Raw genomic sequence first — 25,478 nt, forward strand, 5'->3', positions numbered from 1 at the left:
GGGATAATAAAAAGTGAACTTTGAAGTATGTTTAAGGAAGTTGTGGAAACGGAGAAAAAAATGATGAAAAATTTCAGTCATAGTATGAGAGTTTGTGTTAAAGGGAAATTAAAAAAAGGAAGAATGAACTAATCTAAAATATGAAACATACTGAAACACACACCAGGGCTCTACATTAACTCTTTCCCTGTAGCCACAGATAAGAAAAAAAGAGAATTGTACAAGAATATATCTTTGACTACATACAAATCAGCAATCAAGACAGATGGAAAGCTGAAATCTAGCGTCCTAAATGGAAAGCACATTGACTTTGGGGGGAAAAAAATGCTTAAAACAATTCAACAAAGCAGACCAGGGGGGGAAAGCCTGCTTAAATAGGATTAAGAAGAACATACTGATGCAAAAAACCCAACAAACAAGATAATCCCAGTAGATGACAGCTCTGTGGCTAGAAGCATTCTAGGTAGATTGTATTATTAATGTAAAGCCCTGGTTTATATTGCTCAAAAAAAACAATTACCTTCCAAATAAAGTGTTCTCAAAAGTATATCAATTCTCGATCAACTCAATGTCATCAGACTACAGAATTAGAGTAAAGATATAGGTAAATACAGAATAGGCACTACAATGTAAAAGAAATTAGAAGCATCTGTTGCTTTAACTCACCTTATTAGAATGAACTGGCAAATCACATATAGAGCACAGATGGGGATAACCCTTCGGTAAGAGTCCATGGAAGTCTTCAATATTGCTACTTGGAGGAGCGCCCCTCTTTTTCTCAAAGAGAGATCTCTCTTGTAAGGGGCCAGGACCACGTCCCATTCTCTCATACTCACTGTCAAATTTATGATAGTTATGCGAGGTCTCACCAAAAAAAGAATCATCCCTACACCTTTCTCCATCTCTTAATCTGTCATCTTCATAATCCATTCTGTCATAATAACCAGATTCTTGAGAACGACTTCCATGGTCATAATCAAGTACTGGGTTGAGACTAGGACCACGATCATCAAAACTATCTCTTCTAAAGTGCCTTTTTTCTTCCCAATCATCCCTAGGTACTCTGTATGGTGGCTCCCGTGTAGCAGATCTGCCATCTCTACCATAACTCAATGTAGGGCCTTCTTCAGTTCTCCTCCTTTTAAGCTGTAGAAGAATTTGGGGCAAGTTCTCAGGAGTAATCTTGTCCTCTGGATAACGACTCAGTTCATCTAAGTCTCTAGCAGACAGACCAAAGCTGGCCAAAATATTACTGGCCTGGTCTGCATCTCCACGGTGTTGAGAAGACAAAGGGAGCGGACCTCTACTTCCAATGTTAAATATAGACTGCAAATTATGGGAAGAAGTACTAGCAGAAGACAGTGCACTATGAGCTCCTTGTTGATTCAATGAAGAACTCATTCCAAGATTCATTAAACTAGCAAGGCGTGCAGTACCCTGGTTCATCCTTCCAAGAGATGCTGGCATACTTAAAGACTGGGTAGCAGCAGCAAGAAGGCCTATTCCTGCTGCAGACAGGTCACGCCCATGACCCTGTGAGTCCCTACCGAGAGATGACTGCTGGAATGACTTGGACATTGTAGAACTAGCTCTTGTCTATTTTATAGATCAAAAAGAAAAAAAAAATGTTTTAAAAGACGGCCAAAAAGAAAGCTCAAACTAGAAAGCTAGGTTAACTTTGCTTCAAAAATCGTAACGCCAAGAAAAAGGATCAATAAGGACTGTAGAATCTTCTTCAAGCTGAGAACCAGCAGACAACTCTGTAGAAAAATAAGCAGTTTTAGTCATAAATCCCTTTAAGTAGATGCCGTTTTTTAAGAAAAAAAAACTTACGCATCATGTTGATTTAAAAAAACCACTTAAGATCTCAAACTTATAAGGAATTCATTACATATCTTAAACAGATTCCAGATGTATGCAGAGCCTGCATATAGATATTTAAAAAGTAGCTTTTCATGCTGAAATTTAACAAAGGGAATTTCATATTGGGCTTAAAAACATTTAAATCCAAGGGCGAGATGTTTGGGTGCATCAAAATTTCAGTGAAAACATAGATGGGTTTCTTCTTTTAGAAGAATAAAAATATACTCTAGTATAATGCTTAAGTTCTAGAAGACTAAAAAAAAAAAAAAATCAAAATTAAAAAAAAAATCAAGGTCAGCAAGTCAAAGATGAACCAGTTGTGTTCTGCTTTAGAAAATGAGACCTATTATCACTCTCAGAAAGAACCAAGTAAAACCACAAGTAAATGAAGCTTAGGGTGTCAAGCATCTGATGTAAGATCTAAGATCAAGTAACAGTTGAGACCTTCAGGCAGCAAAATTAACTCGAGGTGAAGACAGATGTGAATAAGAAAAATAAGTCATTTCCTACAATTTTAAGGATTTCTGCCCAAATTTAAGCCACACAACTAACTGCCTTCTTACTGACCATCCTATACCAGGCAGTGCTTACTTGATAACTATTCTTTATAAGGTAAGGAGAACAATTTTGGTCAGTATAGAAACAGACCTACCAAGAAAAAACCCAGGTTCAGGAAATACAGGTGATTTAAAGAAGGGAAACACGCCCAAGTTAGCACCTATTATTGCTCATTTAATTTTCAGGGCTATACCATCCATCTCTAGAGTTCAAAGCACATAAATGAAATCTAAGATCTTATTAATAGATTTCTGCAAACTTTTCACAAGAATAGCCCAACAGCTTGAAAATTTTTAATTCTGATTATGATCCTTCAAGATGTGCTTCTGGATGAACCTTATTTTATTAGCACTGCATCTCAAAACTGTAATAAGAGTATGCAAAGCATTAACATTTGATTCCCATAAAGCATTAGTTAAAAGACATAATACAATCAAGGTTTTCTGTAAGACAATTGTATAATCACAATCACATACAAGATAAATCTGATCAATTTGCCACAGACTTCTCCTATGATGCATTGCTTCTTCATTTTGTATGTTTGATTAGCCATACACCTAAGCATTGATAGTTTAATAAATTTTATTACACTAAACCCCAAAAAATATCCAATAGTCAAAAGTCAGTTATAGGATCAATTTCATCAATGATAGATTAAAGCAAAGATATACCGGACAAACACAGTGGCAGAGGAAGAATTTAAAAAAAAGTTACAGGCAAGAAAGATTTGGACTAGATTAAAAAAAAAACTGATGTAATAAAGTAAGACACAAATGCTATCAGTGGTAGCTAGAATTACAGATGTTTTTGTACACCAAGAAAGATGAATTTGAGAAAAGACACCAAAGAAACTAGTTCTAGACAAGATCCACTTATGTAATCTATTTAAGATTAATGAAGAGAAGAGTTAGTGATGAAAGCTGTGTTTTGTTTTGTTTTGTTTATAGTATCTTTAAAATGCCACATAGGACAGCAGACTGAAATACTATGTACTTTGGTAATATTACTGTCTACATTGTATAAACACTATTAAAAAAAAAACGAGTCATTTTCAAAATAAAACTTTTAAAAGACTGGAGTTTTTATTTATCATGGCTTTGACTTTCATGTTACAGCCAAAGCCTTTTATTATTCAAAAGCCTGTCTTAAAATAAAAACAAAAACCCTACTCCTATAATAGTATCTTGTTGTGCCTAAAAATTAAAATGACCATATCTTAAGGAACCAAGTTCATTAAGTTGCATGTACATCACTTATATTTTTGTAGTTTACATGAGAACAGTGGATCTGGAAAACCAAGTTAGGGTAAAAGATAATTTAAAAGACAAACAGATAATGGATGTCAGAAAAACTCAGAAAAGGGAGGACAAACAATATAAACCTTGACATGGTGCAATTCTGCAAGAACCTCTTTACTACTTTTAACATAACTTCAAAATGCAGCTACGCACACAACACTGAAGTATTATTACTGAAAAATGAACTTAAGTTGGATTTTTAACTGATACAAACCAAATAAATTGTCACACTCCACACTCTCACCCTGGGGCCAGTAAAGTTCTCTTAACTATAAACACAGCACTTTGGAAGCTGGGGCAGTAGGACTGCTATGAGTTTGAGGCTACATAGCCACACACAAATTCTAAGACATCTTGGAACCCAGCTTTAGAAAAACTTAAAAAAGTATGTTAGAAGAAAGAGAAATCAAAAATGAAAACACTGCTTAGAAAATATAGAAATGGTCCCACACTTTTTTAGTCAACAAGCCTAAAATATACAAGCTATTATTAAGGGCTCATTCCCATGGGACTTGCTGCTCATAATTAAATTAGCACAATACTGGAAATACTTAATTATTAAAGATTTGTTAAAAATCTTTAATAGGGATTTATTAAAAATCTTTAATGAGAGCTGGGAATCATTTAGATGTCTCAGTGGGTAAAGACCTGGAAAGACCAGTGACACAAGTTTGATCTCTGGAACAAAGATTTGAAAAAGACCACACAGTTGTTTTCTGGTTGTGGCATGTGTCCTATCTCCCAATAATAAGTAAACAACATTTATTTTTTAAAAATTAGGGGATTGAAAGTTTGAGACGTTGCTCAGTGGGTAAAGTGCTTAAAGCCCCACGAGCTCAAGCCCCAGCCCTAGTATAGTGGCACATGATTGTCATCCTGATGTTATGTCTACTGTCCCAGCTTGGCTTCAAACTCAAGATGCTCCTGCTTCCACTTCCACAGCACTGGCACAGTGAAGGCAGGAAGATCATGAATGCAAGGCCATTTTCAGCTAGGAAGAGTTTGAGTCTCCCTGGGTTCTCTTCAGAGAACTAACCTATGACTGTAATGTATTAATTTACCCAAAAATTCTAAATGTCCATCCATGAATACACAATTTTCTACTCTCAAAATACAATTCCCCTAAAATGAGAAAAACAACAAAAACAAACAAACAAACAAAAACCCTTTACCAAGATGACCTATAATTTCACTTTAGGTAGGATGAGAGGGGAATAGTTTAGTGGAACACTTGCTTGTCTAACAATGTGTAAGGTGCTGAGTTCAAGTGCCAGCAACACACACACAAAAACAAATAAATACAATTTACTACAATATGAAAACCAATTTAAAATTTATTTAAACTTGGAAGAAAGAGGTAGAAGAATCTTAGTCTACATTTTGAGTTTAGAGCTACATTGTGAGACATGTCTCAAAACAACAAAAAATATTATATATATGGACATGTCTGTGGTCGTGAGACAGCTTGCAGGAATCAGAATTCTCCTTCCACTATGTGGGTCCTAGGGATTAAACTCAGGGTGTCAGGCTTGGCTGAAAGCAACTTAGCCCAATATAAAAAATTTAATCAATTCATTAAAATATATCTTTATATGTAAAACCTTTGATTTAACAATACAACTTCCCTGAGGATCAAGTATTCTTTATTGGATTTTTTTTTTTAATTAAAAGAGTACCAGGAAAAAAAAAAAGTGCTAGGTATGGTTTGACAGTTTAGTCAGTAAAGTGCTTGCCTTTGCAAACACAACTGTTAAAAAAGGCTGGGGCATAGCAGTAGTTTATAATCCCTACACTGGTCAGACTTGCTTGGTCAACCATTGTAGTCTAATTGGTGACTTCAGGAAAAATGAGTCTCAAAGAAGATAGATGGCAATGAGGACACCTGATTAAACTACCCATCTCCTCACACACTTTAAACACACACACAAACAAAACTAAAATACGCTTTTAAAGGGTATGTATTACTGCCATATCTTGAGCTAAGTTCTAAATTATATAAAATTGCTTCTTAAAAACAAGTCTTTTTAAAAATCTGTATATGGTGTTCATATTATCCCAGTACTTGGCAGGCTGAGAAAGAGAATTAGGATTTCTAGATCAACTTGAGCTACAGAGTAGGTACCAAGCCAGTCAGGGTGACATAGCAAGAAAAATCTCAAAAACTAAAGCAACACAAAACAAATTAAAACCACTAGAAGCCCAGTGTGGTGGCACACACCTTTAAGCCCAGCTTTCAGGGAGACAGGGGCAGATAGATGTCTATGAGTTTGAGGCAAGCCTAGTCTACAAAGCTGAGTCCAGGATAGCTAAGGCTACAAGGAGAAACTCTGTCTCAAAAAAACCAAACCAAACCAACAACAAAACCACTAGAGAAGTCAACTAATTTGAAGGTGATTTGACCACAGTGGTAGTTTATGGCATAACCAAAAATATAAAAACACGCAGGCAAAAATATCTTCATTGTACGTTATTTAACTCACACACCTTAAAAAGCTATACAAATAGCCACAAAACACACTTTTGTATTATCTTCTTCTGAGCCACAGACAAGAGGATGGCAAGAAACTTTTAGATTTTTCCACTTTTGGTTATGTGCTTGTGAAGGCAGGCATGTGTGTCACAGTGCACGTGGAGAAATCGGTTCATAACTCTCAAAAGTAAATAATTCCAGGAGGTGGAGAAATGGCTATGCGGTTAAGAGCAGTTGCAGAAGACCTGGATCTGGCTCCCAGCACCTGCATAGCAGCTTACAAGTATCACTAACTCCAGGTTCCAGGGTATCTGCAACAGTTTCTGGCTTCTGCAGGTACCAGGCATGAATGCAGTGTATTTGAATACATGCTGGTAAAACACTCATATACATTTGTGTCATCTTAATGACAATGAATGTTTTACTGACTTTATTCATGTGAAAACACTCTAAACATGCTTAAACTAACAATAATGATAAGAAAGATGTCATTATTGACAGATGGCATGGATAGTTCATTACCAATCTCAAGTCAACATCATTTATAAAGGTTGCAGCTTTAGATTACAAGTGTGAGCCACCATATATGAGATTAGACTTTTAAATTTTCTTCCATGCTGCTGAGGTTCAAACCCATGGTCTCACAAATGATAAGCAGACACTCTACTACAGGGCTATACTCCAAGCCCCAAGAGATTTTTATGCCAGTATGAAAATCATGTTCAAGGACAGGGTTGACAATTATCCTTTAAAAGTTTCACTTGGTGGTACTGGCAATATGGCTGAGCAGTTAAAGAGGTTACTCTTTCAGAAGATTCAAGTTCAATTCCCAAAACCTACAGGGCAACTCACAATCATCAGTAACTTCAGTTTCAGGGTATGCCCTCTGTGGGCATCAGGCACGTATGTGGTGCACAGACATACATATAGAGAAAAACATCCACACACACAAAATATTTTTACAGTATTTCATTTGGAGGCTGGGTGGAGCACTTAAATGTGCAAGGTCCTAGGATCAAACCTTAGAATCACAAAAATAATCTTTAAAAATTCTGTCACTCATTAAACCTTACAGAACAATAAAAATAAAAGTTGGAAGGCCAGCTGGCTTGGAGTACAAAACAGGTGTAGATTGGGGATATGATTCTGTCTCAAACAAGCTAGATGTAAGCCTGCATTTGCTCCTTCATAAACACAAGAAGTTACACAGCAAGATCCTGTTTTAAAAACAAAACAGAAACACTGTATTTTCTATTATGTGCTCCTCACTGATACCACAGTAAGACATATACCTTACTGAATACCTTAACTGGATGGGGGAGGAGGAGGTGTCATACTATGCATTGCATTCCAGATAGTCTTAAAATAAACTTGGGTCCCAAACCTCCCATACCAATTTCAATTTGAAAAGTTAGGTGTAAAACTCTTAAAGACTACATAGCTAAAATTTTCTCCATTGTAGTTTCTTTCTGATCTACTTTATAGTTTTCACACAATGTTTTTTATTAAGGATTTCAGAACAGCTGAGTGTGGTGTTGAATGCCTTTAATCCCAGTGTTGGGGCAGCAGCGGCAGTCAATCTCTGAGATTGAGGCCAGCCTGATCTATACAATGAGATCCAGTTTCAAAAACAACAAAAACAAAACAAAACAAAAAACAAAGCCTGGCTCAGTGGCACAGACAGTCGGATCTCTGTGAGTTCAAGGCAAGCCTGGTCTGGTCTACAAAGTGAGTCCAGGGCAGCTAAGGCTATACGGAGAAACTGTCTCAAAACAACAACAAAAAAAGGGAATTTTAGAAGAGAACATATTCTGTGCAGATATACTAAAGACATCTAACAAACCACTGTCTGATACCTACTCTTATTATTAATACAAGTACTCGGGCTTTTGCTATTTCTGATTATTCCACTTTCCAGATTTTGTTACAAGCTGGTCTACTTGTATCTTAAAAACATGTGAGATACTAAAACCTCCAAGAATCTACTCTGATAGGGGCTTCTACCATTTATAACTACACACTCATTTCACAATACAAAAGCAAATGCAGGCAGGTTAAGTGGTACATAACTACTGTCTTATTAGCACTTGGGAGACAGAGGCAAGAAAATTGAGAGTTGGAGCCCAGCCTGGGTTATTACAGCGACAAGACCACAGACCATGATCTAACATACAAAAAACCCCCAAACAAATAGTAAATGCAACTTCTTGTATAAAACAGAAAATTACCAGGCAAGAAATATAAAATCAACCCTAGTATTAACCTTCAGAGACAACATTTTTTGGGTACATATTTTTTTACACAATCAAACTGACATAAGCAATACTGATTTTCATTTCCATGTAATAATGCATAACATAACTGCTTCCCAAAATATTTCCCTCCTCTTAAAATATCCCCCAAATTGAACTTTTCAGAGTCAATTTACCAACAAGCCCAGAGCCTCTGTGCATAAATGAATACTAAGAGTGAAACCACTCAACTCCAACAATTCTGCTTAACAACTACCATTATTCATATTTACCTAGCACAGCTTAGCTATTAGGAGAAATCCCTTTAAGTGCAGCCCCTCCGTTTTAGGACCATCAAGGACCATATACTGGTCCTCTATGATCAGCACTTGGGTCACTGTAAAATTGAGACTTAGCACTAAGGCTGGGCATGGAGTGAACACCCTGAACTCCAGCACTCAGAACAGAAAGCCGCCAATGGATCTCTTGTGAGTTCAAAGGCAGACTGGTCTACATACTGAGTTCCAGAGAAAACCTGTCTCAGAAAAACAGACAAAAACAATACTTTCTTCTTCCCCATGATATTTCCACAATTATGTAAGCTAGTATCACTGCAGCTCAATTTAAAAAGTTTACTTATCACCTTATTGTACCATAATAATCTAAAGGCATCAGGTAAAAAGTTAAAATATTTTCAAATTCGTTTGTTTAAAATGCTACATTAAAGTATTATTTGTATATAATTGATGAAGTGAAAGCTAAAGTATAAACTAACTCTTGTACAATGCCAAGAAATGTAAATTTATTTACATTTAAATATAAAAAAAATTCACATGCAAAACACGTTGGATAAAGGCTATCTTTTTAAAGGGTTATATAATCAATCACAATCTTGTAGCAATTCGATGACATCTAGGTTTGTAAAAACATTTAAGTGCAAAGGCAACCTTGGGATTTTTTTTTTTTTCCAGTAAATACTTTCTCCTCTCTTCTAGATCCCTGAAATACTAATGTTCAAAAGTTATGAAGCTGTGGGTGTGGTGGCACAAGCCTGTAGGTAATTCTGCTCTAGGGGGGTTGAGCCGGGAGGCCTAGGCTCTCAAAGATAGCCTCCAGCTGTCTCGAAAAATTTACATAATGCGTTGAGTGACTTAACTGTTAGTACAATAATGTTTTGAGACAATTTTGATGTTACCCAGACTGCCCCCCCCCCCCCGCGAAGTCGCTGCAATTCTTCGGCCTTGGTCTCTTGAGTGATGCTATCACAGGTATGCGTCACAACGCCCAACTATTAGGAGCTTTTCAACACCTATGGAAAACCGCCTAAGATACAATTTTTCCCCATAGTTAAGTCTAAATTTGCCAGAACGAAACATGTTGTACCGACTGACAGGTTAGCCCACTTAAATGCGCAACACACGCAGAATCAACACAAAAATCCCACGACTACTTCCTAGGAAATCAGCGACACCAAAATTTTCAGAGCTCCAGAACGACTGGAAATTTTAGAACCACAACCGTTCTAGAAACGTCTAGATGAATAACTGTAACCTACCCAATAGAGAAATATTCCACAGTGGCTATTCCACAAGACACAGGACACGCGCCTAAGGGACAACCACCTACGGAGAAAGGAAAACACAAAAGCATGGCACAGCACTAGCAGTGAAAAGAAGGATTGAAGGACTACACCACGGTCCTCCAAACCCTTTGTCTGGAAACCGGAAGGTCCCACAACCCACGGTCTTGGCCAGAGAAACCTGGACTATTTTGATAGAGAAAAGAAATGTGAGGTAACTAATTAAATAAACAAACATCCCACCTAGGAGCATGCAAAAAGCTTTGCCCAGGACGCAATCCAAAAAAAAAAAAAAAAAAAAAAAAAAAAAAAAAACCCAAACGTTAACGCTTCGTTTCGGCCATTTTTACGCAACTGGGGGGGATGGGGGAGGAATTGTTCCAGATCTCTGGCTGAAATCGCGCGCGGGAGAGGGACGCGGGAGTCTCGGGGATGGGGCAACACGAAGCGAAGGGTGAGAAATGACGTGAAGGCCATTGACGCCAGAGGAGGGGAAGAAAAAAAACGTTGGTGAAGACACGCAGGCTTTTCCCATCCCACGGAATCCTCCATTTTGGGGGCATTTTTCGGAGGAAAACCGGCACGCGCGCTCTCCGAGCCTCACGCCCCCGCGGACTTCCCCCGGCCTAACTAGCCTCCTCGGACGGCGGGCCCCGGCGGAGCGTCGGTCGTCCCCAGGCTCCGAACGCTCCTCCCCTCCTCCCCGGCGCCGCGGCCCGCGTGTAACGGGCTCGGCCCGCCCCCGCCCACTGCCAGTCCGGCGCGCAGGGCGCTCGGCGTCCCGGCGGCCTCCCCGCCGTCCTGCGGCGGCCTCCCGGGCCGAGGGCCGGCTGCGCGTCGTCCAGCAGAGCCGCTCACCTCCGCCGCCCGCGGGGGCCGGCTGCGCCGCCGCTGCGCTCCTAACATGGCGGCCGCCGCTCGGGCGGCTCGCATACGCAGCGCCGGAGGAGGCAGAGCGGGCGAGCGGGAGAGAGCGGGAGCGGCTCGCCGGCTGCCCACAGCCCCGGCCGCGGCCGCGCCGCCGCTCCCGGGGGCCGCGGAGGGCCCCCGGCCACCCACCCGAACTCTTACCCTCTTCACGCCTACCTTAGGGGAAGGGAGAGGGAAAAGGAGAGATACCTCTCTCAGAGAGCGGGACGCGGAGGCTCCCACAATCCCCCGCAGCAACGGCGCTGGCAGGAGGTGGCGACAGAACGAGAACTCACTCTCGCGAGAGGGCTCGTTCCCACCCCCGCCCCAGTTCTGGTTCGGCACGCGCTAGGCCCCTCCCCCGCGCGGGGTGGGCACCGGACACGCGAGGCCTGCGTTGTTCTCCAATGCCGAGGCCATCTCCCTCTTCGCACGAAGGCGGGAAAGGCTCGTCTACAGGTTCGAGCTCTCCTAGAAAATGCTCTGCATCTGAATACCTGAGTAATGCTGCAAAATAGGAGTTAGGCAGGCGTCTCTGCCAGAGGAGCTAGTTTTAGTACTGTACCGTAAAATTAACTAGGGGTGGATAGGGCAGGCCGACTCTTAAGGCCATCGCACCAATTAGAAAGCCGTCCGCTCGAGAGATAGGACTCCTGGATATAAACTGGATGCTGGCCACAGACCCGCCCTCTAAGAGTACTCACTCTTAAGCGCAGAATGCTTGCCAATGCAAAGCGCCCTGGGACCTGAGATGCTTGGCCCAGGTTAAAGTCTGCTTTGAGATTCTTCCGTTTTGAGATAACCTATCAGTCTGCAACTATCCTCCAAATTTGGAAGGCAGAGAATCTTCTACATAGATTAATGGGATGCTTTATATGAGGTGGCAATGCTTTTTACATGTAACCAGTTCATTTTGACAGGCGAAAAAAATGCAAGGCGCAGGCTCATAATTACTCGATTTATTACTTCTTTCAGTGCCTCAGAAAAGGTGGATTGTTACATTTTTTTCTTCCTGGAGCGTACACTATATGCAAGTAACTGAAACAGAAATTTGGCTAGATGAATGAGGAATGAGAAAGCAATGCCTGGTGTTAAACTGTTAGACAAGAGTTAAGTAGTCCCAGGTAGATGGAACCTCAGGGGTAAAACCAGCGCTTTTGTAGGTGGACGTCACTAAATTGCAGAAGAGAATGAAGTTAATAAAGATCCATTCTCCTTAGGGTTACAAGTGCAAAGGGAGGCAGTCAAGTGACCGGATATTAACAAAAACCAGAGGACGCACAACCATATTTACATCCTTGGGGGGAAAAAAACCACGTCTAGCCTGTAATCCTGGGCAGAGATCTGAGTTCTCAGTGAGGCGAGCTGAGTTTAAAGACAAGGCTACAGAGAAACCCTGTCTCAAAAAAAAAATTTCTGCTTCCACTGTGAAGAAAATATAGGAAGGGCAAAGAGAATATGTATTTTAAAGACACCCTAGAGAAAACCACTATGGATTCCAATTCCAGGACAATGTTGTCAAGGACTATTAACAGAAATACTGGAATATGGCTGGCATTTCTGTTCAAGTGACTAGAAAGCCAACTGTTGCTACACAGCACAGCATTCTCCAAAAAGCGAACAGAAGCAGAATATTTGGAGAATAAGTTCATCACAATGAGTAGCAAGATCAAGACTAAAAATAAGATTTAGCAACCTGGACATGGTAGGAGATGCTGAATGTATTGACCAATTCAGTGAAAATAAATGGGTACTGTTTCTGTAGGAACAGAAATAAAGTTGAGGCAAGCTTATTTTACTACAGCAGGAGCCACAGCTACAAAATCCAATTGGCATGAAGACTATCTTAGGTAAAGAGAGGTTGGAAAGAGGAAACCTACAGTAGAGGCTACTAATAGAAATGTTTCTAAAGACACCAGTATAATAGAGCTGAAATTTCAATTCTTGTTGGAAGACAAAGCTCAAGTGATTTTAATTTTTCTGACAATTATATGTGGAGGGAGTAATTTCTCAGTGTTGGAGGACAAGGAATAAGGCTTTAACCAAGATCACAGGGTTTCAAGTGATACCAAGACCCAACAGTCATTGAAATATCAAGATCTCCCTATCAAATCTTGTCACAATACTTTACCAAATGTTTACAGATTAAATGGTATAACTATAAAGAAGCCAAACATTTTTAACTGAGTATTTATTGAAGATCTGCAGTGACATGGAAGACAGATTTTCAAGATTGTATTATGAATACAATGTTTCATGAAGTACATTGTAGTTTGGGGGACACCCTGGAGGATTGTCCTCTGAAGAGGCAGACTAAGAAATCTAGCCTTAAGGAGGCCCTGAGACAGACAGGGGCTCCGGATATGAGCTGGTAATGAAGACCTTCCTACCATGAGAAGGAATGTCTATGTAGGGAAAAATGCATTGAAACATCAGTTTCGGTGGCTCCTGCCTTCAACCCCAAGCGAAGCAAGTTCAAGAGTCTGGGTTAACACACGAGACCCGGCCTTACAAACCACATCCACTCCGTATTTATTGGAAGCATATTAACAATTTATTTTTGGGCACCACAGATTAAACAGAGACTTGTATATTATTAACAAGAGCAAAGCCGGGGTGGTGGTGCACGTATGTAATTCTAGCACCCTGGGAGGCAGAGGCAGACAGATTGCTGTGAGTTCAAGGCCAGCCTGATCTATATAGTGGGTTTCTGAACAGCCAAGGCTACAGAGAAATCCTGTCTTGAAAACCAAACAAAACACAAATAAACAAGAACAGTATTACTTCATGTTTCTCCTGCAGGGGATTGAGCCCAGTGCATCAAAAAACATGTGCTCTACCACTGACCCAAATCCCCAACAGTTAAGTAATTGTCAGACTTGACAAGTATAAGGTCTTGGGCTGGGGATGTAGCACAGAGGGTAGACCCCTTGTTCAATCCTCTGCATAATTTAGGCAGTGTCTCTAAGAAGTCCTGCAAGGAAGGAGTTTCAGGGTCATTTCACTATAGACCAAGGCAGGTGAGTTTTGGCTAGAAACTAAGTCACAAAAGTTTTACGTTTATCTGTCATTCTTTAATGCAATCTACCATCAACTTCTATACAAACAATAAAACTGTCTTCTCTACCAGAGTTAGGAGTTTTGCCCATTGCCCTAACATGTGGTCCTGAGTTCAGCTCCCAAAAATGGGGAAATACATGTCTTGTGTTAAACAGTTTAAACTGGATGCAAAGGTCCGCCATGCTGGCAACTCCAGTCCTTGGCAACATGGAAAGAGCTTATCTTAGACATATACCAGCTTAGATAGTTTGGCAGTTAAAATGTTCTTGTAAAGGACCAAAGTTTGGTTGTTAGACACCCCCAAGAAATTTAAATTAATTAACATAACCTTTAAAATAAAGCACCCATTACCTTTAAGAGATTAAGGGCAGAAGGTACACTTGCAGTTAAGCAAGTACTTGGCCCTGGATTCTATCTGCAGCAACTCTCCCCTAAAATGCTAGTCCACAGGTCTCTAGAGCAGTGAGGTTAAAAACAGCTCCCACCAATGACCAGGTAACTGGAGCCAGGTGGCTATAGCCCACCCAACAAAGAAACATGCAGCTGACTCTGGTCATTGCCTTTACCTCCAAATAATGGGATTAGATGTGACAACCGCCCACTGACCTTCAACACTAACAAGTAACCTTTCCACAAGGTCTCCCTATGTATCCTTGGTGGCCAGAAGGCTATCCCTGAAAGACCTGGGAGTGTGTCCACAATGTTATTTCCACACAACAAATTGCTGATGTTTATTTGCTTGCTTTCCTTTCCAGTACAACTTGTGAGTGGGGTGGCACCTGAGAAACTATTTAGCAAATTGATTCATTGTAGGTGTTCCTACACAGTAGTTAGGGCAAGGATGCTGCTGGGCAAAAAACCTCAAGTATCAGTTCCTTAACTCAGTGAAATTGTTTTCCTAAGAGCATACCAATTCCATTAACAGGAGCTGTTCACAACTCTCAAAAGAGTCATTTCCACTCTTTTCAAGTCCTTAATTAGTTGCTCTTACCCTGTCTTGTGCTTTGTGTAAATTCCTAGGCACTGGAGAGGTCTTGTGTCCCTTTGGGACCAGTAGAATTTATCCCTCTGGGTTTTGCTTTCTAATTATAATTTGAGACCTGGCCCAACATTAAGAAAGATCTAATGTCACTTGTTTAAACTGAGTGTCAAAGTAACGAATGGCTATTAGAATGGCTATTACCTGTGGCAGCAATTAGTTTCCTTATTTTTAATGTGTCCCTTTAACTTACGCAGACCTGGGCCCTAAGATTTGCCAGCATCACTGTTGCTCAGGGTGTCAGTGGTTCAGTTCCCAGCACCCACACAAACTTCATGGGCATCAGGAACGCACATGGATGACACACACACATATACACACACGTAGGCAAAGCACTTGTATGCATAAACAAATGTTAAATTACAAATTTTTAGTTCTTCGTGATGGGTGTTTTGCCAGCATGTATGTCTGTGCATTACAGGCAGTGTCCACAGGAGTCACCAGATCTTTAACTGGAGCTAAAGATGGTTGTGAACCATTTAGGGGCTGCTGAGCATGTCTATGGAAGGGCAGCCAGGGCTCTTAACTGATGAGTAATCCCTCCAGCCCCTCCCACACACATACAAAATTTAAGCTCTTTTGAATGCTTTAATGATTCAACTTGAATTTACCAGGACCTAAAGGACAACTTGGATAAGTAATGACTAGTTGACTCTACTTGTCAATTAGAAGACCCCATTAATTATTTTAACTGCATTATTTATATAATAGTGAATCCATACATTAATAGCTACAGTATTAGGATGTTTCAAGAAACATCACAGGAGGGTCTGGAGAGATGGTTAAAAGCACTGTCTGCTCTTCCATAGCTCCTGAGTTCAATTCCTGGCGACCATATGATGGCTCACAACCATCTACAATGTGAACTGATCCCCTCTTCTGACAGGTGTAAATGCAGAAAGAATGCTCATATATAATTCTTTAAAAAAAAAAAAAAAGGAAGAAACATCACAGGAACCTCTGTGCTTGTTTGTGGGTATTCCTGTGGCCAGGAAGGTAACCAACACAAGACCCCACATCAAAAACCCTTAAGACAAGAAGAGAAGCTTATCGGGAGAAGCTGCCTGCTGCCAAGTCTGACAACTTGAGCTAGATCTCCAGGACTCACATGGTAGCAAGAGAATGAATGCAGCGTTGCCCTCTGACCCTCACTGGCGAGGGGCATGTGTATGCCCAGGTACACTCACAAAATGTAGATACGAAATTAAAATTCCTGCAAATTGTGCACGGTGTTACTTGCCCGAAATTAAAATTCCTGCAAATTGTGCACGGTGTTACTTGCCAGTCAGAGTGCCTGCAAGGTACAGGGAGGTAAATTTAAGGCCAGACTTGGTTACACAAAACTATTTCCAAAAAAGTGGGATCAACCAGATGTGGCATACATAAGACTATAACTCAGGACACAGAGTCTACAGAATCTGCCTCATCTAATCCTAACAGTTCAGGGATGGAGACAGGAATGTGATGCCAACCAAACACAGGAGGATCTGTCTCGAAAGTGCTGGGCTTGGACAGATGGTCAATGTTAATTTTGCTGGTCCTTGGAGCACCCACTTCTCAGCACTCAATGTCTTCTTCTGCACCCCCCCCCGCACCTGCATACATGTCAAACATGTTTAAATCTCCCCCTTAAGTTCATTACAGAACCAGTGATAGCAGCCATGTAAAGCCCATATAAACAAGGGTGATTTTTTCTCCTTTTGGATAATTTAGTCAGCTGATTTCTCTGTAAGATAAAGAATGCCAACAAAAGCTTGGCATGTGATTCATAACACTTGGGAGGCTGATCCAGAAGGTTTGAGGTCAACCTGGGTTACACTACCTAAAAGGTGTGAAGATGTATTTCGATACTGCGACTAATGCTGTTCAATCCTTTTGGCCTGAATTTCAAAGGTCAGAAATGTTACTAATCACATTCTGCTACCTCTTGCTCTTCTTCCACAGGTCCTGAGTTCAATTCTCAGCAACCAAGTGGTAGCTCAGAATCATCTATGAGATCTGGTGCCCTCTTCTGGCCTGCAGGCACACATGCAGGTAGAACACTGTATAAATACAATCTTTAAAAAATTCCAATCTCAGTGTTTATCAGTTTGTTTATTGGAATACAACCATGTTCATTTGCTGCTTTTCAGTCTCAACACAGTTGCAAAACCAAAGACAATATTAACAATAGTTATTATTTGGGTCACTATAGGATCATAGACCTTTGCAATGTCCTAGCTGGGCATGGTGGCAAACACCTTTAATCCCAGCACTTGGAAGGCAGAGGCAGGCAGATCTCTGAGTTCAAGGCCAGCTTGGTCTACAGCCAGGGCTACAGGAGGGAGTGGGGGAAAGCAGTGTCCGAAACTTTCTGGAATGTTATAAGCTGGCCTGATGCTATCCAAATAGAGATCTGAAAACCACTGACTTTTTAATTACCTAGTAGCCAGCCACAAGTATTACAGATATCACCTAGCGCCTCTAAAAATCAGAGGTAGCTCAGTGGCCATGAATGTGAGCCATCACTGCTTCATTCCCCCCCAAGTGTAGCTGGACTTCACAAGCATCCTCTGGAATTATATCACAGCTCTGCAATTCCCTATCTGAACCGAAGTACCTCCACATTACAAGGACAACATACATTACTCAAAACGGTGTCGTCAGAAACCTGAAGTCCTGATGGAGTCAGTTCTCATTCAGATCTAGAATTCAAGGAGGAAAAGGTGACATGCTGTCAGTAAGGTACAGGGCCTAGCAGATACAGTCCCATTTTTTTTAACATGGAAAAAAAAAATCTGTTTGCACCTAGACCAGGACCAACTCCACAAGGAGTCATTCCACTCTCAGGGATGCAAATCACTGCCTGAAGGTACTCAGCACCTGACACCAAAACAGTGCTCGGAGCTAACCCTTAGTTTAACAGTGTTTGCTCTTCCAACAGTGTAACACAATCACAGGCACCACATAGCCTGGATAGCTGACAACTGTTGGATTTAGGAAAAATCTCCCCTTCCTGTACACCAGGAACCCAGGCAGCAGACACAAACACTGACCTCACTATCACTGGGTGTTGACTCTAGATCTCACACACAAGTAGTTTCCATGTGTGGTTTCAGTTTATCTTAGTCTTACACATTCCTTTTGCCTTCCGGGATTCAGAATATCTGTATATCATTCCTTAGTTGGAATGACAGACACCAAAATCCTTTATACCCTCAAACAAAAATACCAGAGTTCAACAGTCACTGCCAAGAGTGAACTTGCTTTCCAATTGTTTCCCGATGTGTGCCAAGTAGTGCTCCTGGCGGAGGCAGTCAATGCTAGAATAGACACTTACCCAGAACCACACTTGTACTTTTGTGAGTCATTACTTCCTTCAGGGGGCCAAAGACCACCTTACTTTCAAGTCATCCTAAAATAAGACAAGCAAGTAAGCTTTAGCAACTCACAGGACTGAAGTGACATAAACAATGCACAATATATTTACAGTTGTAAATAACTAGGTCAGTCCTTCCCTGGGTCCCACACATTCAAAACCGAGAAACCACTCCTCCAAGTTGTCCTGAGTCCACACAAATGGAACATACCACTATTCCTTTTTCCTACTCACTGCCTCTGAAGCCCTGTTTATCACTGGTCTTCAGAGCATTTATGTAAGTCTATTCACAGCTAACACTTGAGCCCATCTTCCACACAAAGCATTAGAGGCTCAGCTCTAATGTGAGTCCTTTAAAGAGAAGGTGAACTGACAGAACACTGATGGCCCGCCACCCACATTGTCCCTGAAGGATGAATCAGTAAGTAAAAAGGTAGGGATAGTTTTATTTTAGGACAATAGCAGCTGAGGGGTTGACCGGGGTTGAGAAATAAGGTTTAGTTAGCGAAGTTATTCTGAGTTGCTAGAAGCAGGATCAGTGTCAGGGGTGGACTAAGAATTTGAGGGACAGGAAGTAAAAAACTATAAAACAAAGTAACAATGGGTATGAATCCAAAGGCAGGTAGAGGCTCAGGAGTGCATAATACAGTGCAGTAACTTTCCTGTAAGATCAGTTTTGGTTGTTGAGTGGTTAAAAGTAGGTGGCAGGTGTGTTAGATTGAGGTGGGAGCCAAGTGTGATTAATAAGGCAAGCAATGTCAGAAGCACATATGGGGTGCTTGGTGGGGTGGCTAAAAGACTTCTGAAAATTAGGATGGCCTTGGCCTATTTGTTGCTCAGTTCCAACTTTCCCTGAGCATCCGTTCAAACTCAGGGGCTAGGTATTGGATCAGAAGGGTGTGACATATTGCTGCGGGTAAGGCCTTCTGTTGAAATTAGGATGTTAGTGTTCACAGCAGTAACTATGTTGCCGCCACTGGATAATCACCATTCATTCTGCGTGTTAAGTGCTTTTCTAATATAGCTTAGAAAAACAGCATTCTAACAACAAAAAAGGGCACCTAACCGTTCACATGGTACTGTTTGACCTAAGCTTAGTTCCCAGAACCCCACGATCAAGTCTGAAGGGATCCAGCCTGCCCCACCAACAGTGAGCGCACTCCTTGGACACCTAGTTCTGAAATCCCTTAAAAAGGGGCTCACGACCTAGCTTTTATTACTGCGGGGAAGAAGCAGCCACGGACTTTCAGTGAAAGTACAGTCCAACAGCATGTCCTCCATTGTCTATGCCCACTTTCAAGAATTCACTGGCACTAAATCTCCTTTTTTTCTCTTCATTCAACCCCCCACTGGCTTTGGTTTCATTTCCAAGTTGTGATTTATGTAACCTCTAGGTCAAACTTGCCAGACCAGAACCATTGAGAAAATCCTGGATTCTAGGTATCTTCCTGCTGAGTTTGCTCTTACCTTAGTGGGTAAAGCAACTATGCTGACATCCTGGTATAGTTAATAACAAGAGTTGGCATGAACCAGGCCCAGAATGCCAACCAGCTATCGGCTGCTGTTCTCCCAGCAGGGTAACACTTGCCTAGGTACAAGGAAACCTAGGCAGCTGCCTACAGCTGGGCCAAGGGGAAACTAGCTCAACCGTACCCACCAGGGCAGCCATCTCCTGGAACCAGCAGCTGGGCACTATGAAATCCAAGCACTCCAGATTAGAGGTAGACAGCTATTAATACCTGTGCAGTAAGAAGACGGGAAACAAGCACCCTGCCCTCAAGCTCCCCCTCACTTCTGGGCCCAAGCCGCAGAAATAGCAGAGAAAACAGCTTGTGTGGGAGCTCTGTCCCCATTTAGCCATTCCATTAACAAAACCTACTGTCATTTATCATTTGTAGAAATGGGAGTAGGACAGTACCCCGTATATCAGGTAGACTGGGCCACAGTACCCCGATGTGGTGGCTGATGTCTGTCGGCTTAGCACGTGGTACGCGAAGGCAGGAAGACTTGACTCCAGAACCGGCCCACACCGCCCTGTACGACTCGTGTCTCAAAAAGCCAAACTGAGCAACAAAAATCCCACAGGATACATAATACTCGGTGTAGCGTGGGACGCCTACTGAACAAAATGACTTCTTAGTAAACGACAAGAGGGCATATGGGTGAAAAGAAGTGAAAAGCTAACCAGGGCGCTAAAGCTAGAGTGCAGGCTTGGAGACGGACCCTTTAAAGGACAATGAAAGTTATCACTTCGAAAAATAATTGCATGTAGCAACGGTGTGAAGGGACTTGTGCCAAGGACTCAACGGCTGGGGGTTTACATACCATTATAACACGTATAAGGGCACGTTATCCAACCCCAAACTTCACATACAACCCACTCCAACCAACTTCAAGGAATAGGAAAACGAATACAGGCCTCATTGTTCAGATCTAAAAACCCTTTCAGGGCGTAGGCTGAAGCCTGTTTCCCCGCGGACCGGTGGTCCTCATAAGCCTTTCTGGGTCCGCCCGTGGTTCCGGGAATGCTAAACGCTGAGCCGGAGTCCAGGTGACTCCCTGGCTGGAGAGGGACCGCACCTCACTGCTTCGATTTTCCCTCTTCAAGATGACCTCCAAGGCCGGAGGCGGCAGAAAACAAGCTCCAGTTTCTCCCCGCGGCCAGGCAGAAACCTTCTCATCCTCCTTCCCACCTGAGCGAGTAGAACCTCCAGGCCCTCGGCTCGTTGGGCCCTCACTCACCTGCATGTGCTCGGAGCTCCGCAGGACACAGCAGCCTCGACCGAGGCCGCGAAGGAAAGGGCGGATGAGAGCTGGCGGGAGCCCCGCCCCGGGGCGGTTGCGGGGCGGGGCGACGAGTCCCGCCCAGGAAAGGCGGGGCTAAGAACTCAGCCGATGACGTGGGAGGTCAGGACTGACCTGGGTTAGGGAACTGGTTAGTCTGTGCAGTAAGGGCGCATGGCCTCTGGTCCCGTCGGGTTCTTTCCGTGTACCAGCCTCGGTTTTGCAGCTGCTAAAGACAGGCCCTTGCGTTCTGGTTGGGCCAGGCGGACGGCCTACCTGCGCCTGGTGCTCGCGGTCGCTGTTTTCCTTCCACGAGGGGCGCCTCTAGGTTGCTGCAGATCGAGCCCACGCTTTTTGCGCCTCCAGTGCAGATCCTCTTTCTAGCTTTCAGCATCTGCGTTGTCATTTGGTTACTGGAGCTCCTACCCACGCAAGTGGCTTGGTCACGTTCTCTGGGTCTTTTCTGGAGGTTCATCAGATTAGGCGGTCAACCCTGATGTCCTTCAGTAAGATCCTTAACTGAGAGGCAGCAGCTAAGATCTGCTTTCTCTACCAGGTTTGGGCTGCTCCAGAGTCACAGTCAGCTAACGAAGACCTTATCCTTGGTCTGAACAGACACCTCTCTCTTACCAGGTTTTCTTTTGAACACTAACATTCCTTTCCCCTGTAATTAGTGATGTTTCTATCCTGCTGAACAAATGGTGAACGCTGGGGCCCAGGGGCGCAAGGCCCATCAACAGTAATTTCTGAATCCGTTTTGTAACGTCTTCAAATCTTGCTTTCTGACTCCCATCCCATCCTCCTTTCCCAGCATCTCTGTTGATTATTACACCTGTCAATAGTAGGCAGGCAAGCCTCTGGGACTCAGCCACTGTCCTTGACATCTGCCAGCATGATTTATTATCTATTTCCTCAGTTCCTTCACAGTGAAAGGTGGCAGGAAGGGTCCTGTGCATCCCAGCCCTAGCCTACCTCCCTTGAAAACACGCGGCGCTCCAAATTGATTCGGACAAGAGACCCTAGGCTACAGAGCCAAAAACCTACCAGATGGGTAGCAATCCCCAGTCCCCCTCCCAGGTTTGATGGAGTTGGACACTGCTCCTGGCTAGGGAAAGGTTTACATAAACACAGTAATTTAAAAGGTCACATGGTCAGTGCTGGGCTGGAAGACAAGGGCTCTGTTTCGCTGTTAAAAAGGAATGTTGCTGAAGACTGCTGCCATAATCAATGCAGCATCCGGCTGTCACAGTGTATTCATAAAAGGAGGCTTATGGGACCTATAAAGCCTAGCAGATTGGCAGGGTAATTGTCCTGCAGAGCAACGCTAAAGGAGGAAGTGCTTGGCACCTCGGTTGTTTTGCTATCTTCCTTTCCAAACCTACAAATTAGAGAAAATAGGACTACCTGAAGAATTCATGAAAGGGAAAGAGTGTGTGGTGTGTGTGTGTGTGAAAGAGAGAGAGAATAAATGAGAGCCAGGGTTTCTCTATGTAGCCTTAGCCTTCCTGGACTGGCTTTGTAAACCAGGCTGACCTCAAACTTACAGAGATCTGCCTGCCTCTGCCTCCCACAGTGCTGGTATTACAGGTGTGTGCCACTGTGCCTGTCAATTAAAAAAATTTTTAAAGACAGTGTATGTAGCATTGGCTGACTTGGAACTCACTACACAGACCAAGCTGGCCTGGAACTCATAAAGATCCACCTGCCTCTTCCTCCTAAGTGCTGAAAATGGAATTCAGGTCTTCTAAAAGAACCAAAAGTGCTCCTAACTGTTCAGCATTTCTCCAGCCCTCTTTCTTACTTTTTTTTTTTTTTTTTTTTTTTTTACCAGAAAGAGAGGATTTCTCTATGTAGCCCTGGATATCCTATAACTCACTATGTAGACCAGGCTGGCCCTGAACCCAGGGATCTCCTCTACCTTCCAAGTGCTGGGATTAAAGGTGTGTGCCACTGCTACCTTCCTTTCTTCTTTGACACAGGGTCTCACTATATAGCTTGGTCTGACCTCACATTTACTATGCAGCTCAAGCTGGCCTTGAACTCTTGGTGATCATCCTACAACAGCCTCTGGAAGTATGGGTGTGTACCACTGTGAATGACTGAATGGTAGACTTTAAATGGGTGCATAATACAGTATGTGAATTATATCTCAATGAAGATGTCAAAATACTAATGAGGAAAAAAACTGAGGGTCTGGAGAGATGGCTCAGAAGTTAAGAGCACTGGCTGCTTTTCCAGAAGACCCAGGTTTCATTCTCAGCACCCACATGGCAGCTCACAAACCTCTGTAACTACAGTCTGAGGGGATGCAATGCCCTCTTCTGGCCTCTGAGGTCACAAGGCATGTGAGTGGTGCATAGACACACAGTCAGAAAACCCATACATATAAAAATAAATGTTAGAGGAAAATAAAAGAATACTTGAGGACTGGAAAAATCTGCAGTTCTGCCAAGGTTTTTTGTTTTGTTTGTGCCAATTTTAAGGACTAGAAAGGACTTTTCCCTCTGTTTCCTGTGGCTTCTCAGCATTTCTTCCTTGGTCTCTGGGGAAACGTAAGGCTTGTGGGCCAGAAGCATAGCCGATTGAAGAGTTCCGTTCATTCCCACCCTTCCACACTCTAGCTCAGCTCCCTTATCATGGATCCATTCAGCATGTTTGCTGTACCTACTGTGCACAAAGTAGGTAGGACTTAAAAGAGCCAATGTGTCTTTACTCTCTCCAATGTTTAAAATTAAATTATTATGTTAATGAACTCTCTATAAACAAGTTTAGCTCTTTGGACAAAAGGGCAGTTAGGTGCCCACAATAGTCACAAGGCAGCCTGGGAGATTAGGTTCCTTCTATTGTATGTAGGGAACATAGCTGAGCAAGCTCCAGGACTTGGCTCCCCCCTCACATTCCTCCAACTACCCCTTTATTTGGTTTCTAGACTTAGTTTGTTAGTCTATTTTCATATCCCTCATTTTCTCACCACCCCACCCCCACACTGTCCAAATTGACCTTCCCATACTGAAACCATTTGCCGGAAATTCATTAAGCTGAACACATGGGAAATTACAGAGGAGGTCTCACTTGTCACTTAGGCTCAAATATAGAAAGTAATTTTAAAAGGACAGTGCTGAGAGGCTATTTTCATCTTGTATGTTTGTGCTGAGTTCTCTTATCTTGCAGTCTCTCATTCTCTTCATGGCTATCTCCCGCCCCCTACCCCTTTTCCCCCTCAAACTAAATGCCGCTCTTTTAAATCTATATTCCAGCTTCACACTTGAGCTGGTCAGAGATTCTCTTATCTCACAAGTTAGAGTCTGTTTCTGACTTCATTATTCATTCAACATGCAGCAGGCCCTGTGCTAGGCACCAGGAGAAAGAAGTGGAAAGACAGAGTCCTTGCTCTTATGGACTTAGAGCCTGAAGGTGGGCCTCAGGGAGAGTGAATTTAGATTTGGTCCCTGGAAAGCTGGCAGGGATATACTTGTATTATTCTGATTTTCATATTAATTTTACCATCCGGTAAGTGGGGGTGTGAAAATAGCAAGAGGCCTGGAGTGTTTATTTATCAAAAGAGGTAAGAAAACAAAAGGCCTTAGCTTGCATGTGATATGCAGGTTCCCTGAGCAGAGAGAACATGGGTTTGGGAGCCAGATACAGGTTTGATTCTGACTACCCCACTCACAAATCTATAGTTTGCCTCTGAGATAAGTGACCTCTGGGCCTCACTGTTCTCATCTATAAATTAGCAGCAGTATCTGGATACAAAGGCCTGTACCTAGTCACAGTTACTGAAGATACCCAGCTGGGAGGCCAGAATAGCCTGGGCAATGTTTCAAGATGCAATCTCTTAAGAGGAAGAAGAAGAAGAAGGAGGAGGAGGAGGAGGAGGAGGAGGAGGAGGAGGAGGAGGAGGAGAAGACGACGACGACTACATAGTGTCGTCTTTTTTTTTCATAGTGTAACCTCTCCCACTTAAAATGTTTTTTTTTTGAAACAGGGGTGGAGATGGTCACTCTGTAGTCCAGGTTGTCACTGTGTAGATCAGGCTAGACTCAGGGCCTGCTGAGTGCTAGTGACCGACCTTGCCCCATATATATATATATATTTTATATATATTAAAAAATATAAATCTTGCAGCCAGCCTTGAAGATACCTGATAAAACAGGGTCAAATGAAAGGGGAGGAGGTCCTCCCCTATCAGTGGACTTGGAAAGGGGCAGGGAGGAGACCAGGGAGGGAGGTGGGGAGGGGAGGGAATGAGGGAGCGGGATACAGCTGGGACACAGAGTTAACAAATTGTAACTAAAAAGAAAAATTAAAATTAAAAAAAAAAAAAAA

The 25,478-nt window shown here is 42.5% G+C and overlaps 1 protein-coding gene and 1 non-coding gene across 7 annotated transcripts in view; both read right to left on the bottom strand.

Annotated features, from left to right (window-relative positions):
* Matr3 (matrin 3) overlaps window positions 1-21,159 on the bottom strand; it is a 40,251-nt gene extending 19,092 nt beyond the window's left edge. The window contains exons 1-5 of one of the 6 annotated variants that reach the window (XM_055625638.1): window positions 21,108-21,157; window positions 20,284-20,481; window positions 18,327-18,401; window positions 17,631-17,691; window positions 667-1,760 (exon numbers count right to left, since the gene is read on the bottom strand). In XM_055625638.1, the coding sequence (XP_055481613.1) occupies window positions 667-1,578 (912 nt within the window). In that variant the 5' untranslated portion in view covers window positions 1,579-1,760; window positions 17,631-17,691; window positions 18,327-18,401; window positions 20,284-20,481; window positions 21,108-21,157. Of the gene's footprint in view, window positions 1-666; window positions 1,761-9,975; window positions 10,043-10,857; window positions 10,875-11,085; window positions 11,170-17,630; window positions 17,692-18,326; window positions 18,402-20,283; window positions 20,482-21,107 lie in introns of those variants that run through there. The other 5 variants (XM_055625639.1, XM_055625640.1, XM_055625642.1 and 2 more) reach the window with 5 other exon arrangements.
* Window positions 17,784-17,981, bottom strand: LOC129690237 (small nucleolar RNA SNORA74). Its single transcript, XR_008722244.1, has one exon. It is a non-coding gene; the product is annotated as a small nucleolar RNA SNORA74 (small nucleolar RNA).
* Window positions 21,160-25,478: the final 4,319 nt, after the last annotated feature.

Source organism: Psammomys obesus, unplaced genomic scaffold, assembly GCF_907164565.1.
Source record: "Psammomys obesus unplaced genomic scaffold, mPsaObe1.curated_primary_1811, whole genome shotgun sequence".
NCBI classification, from domain to species: domain Eukaryota; kingdom Metazoa; phylum Chordata; class Mammalia; order Rodentia; family Muridae; genus Psammomys; species Psammomys obesus.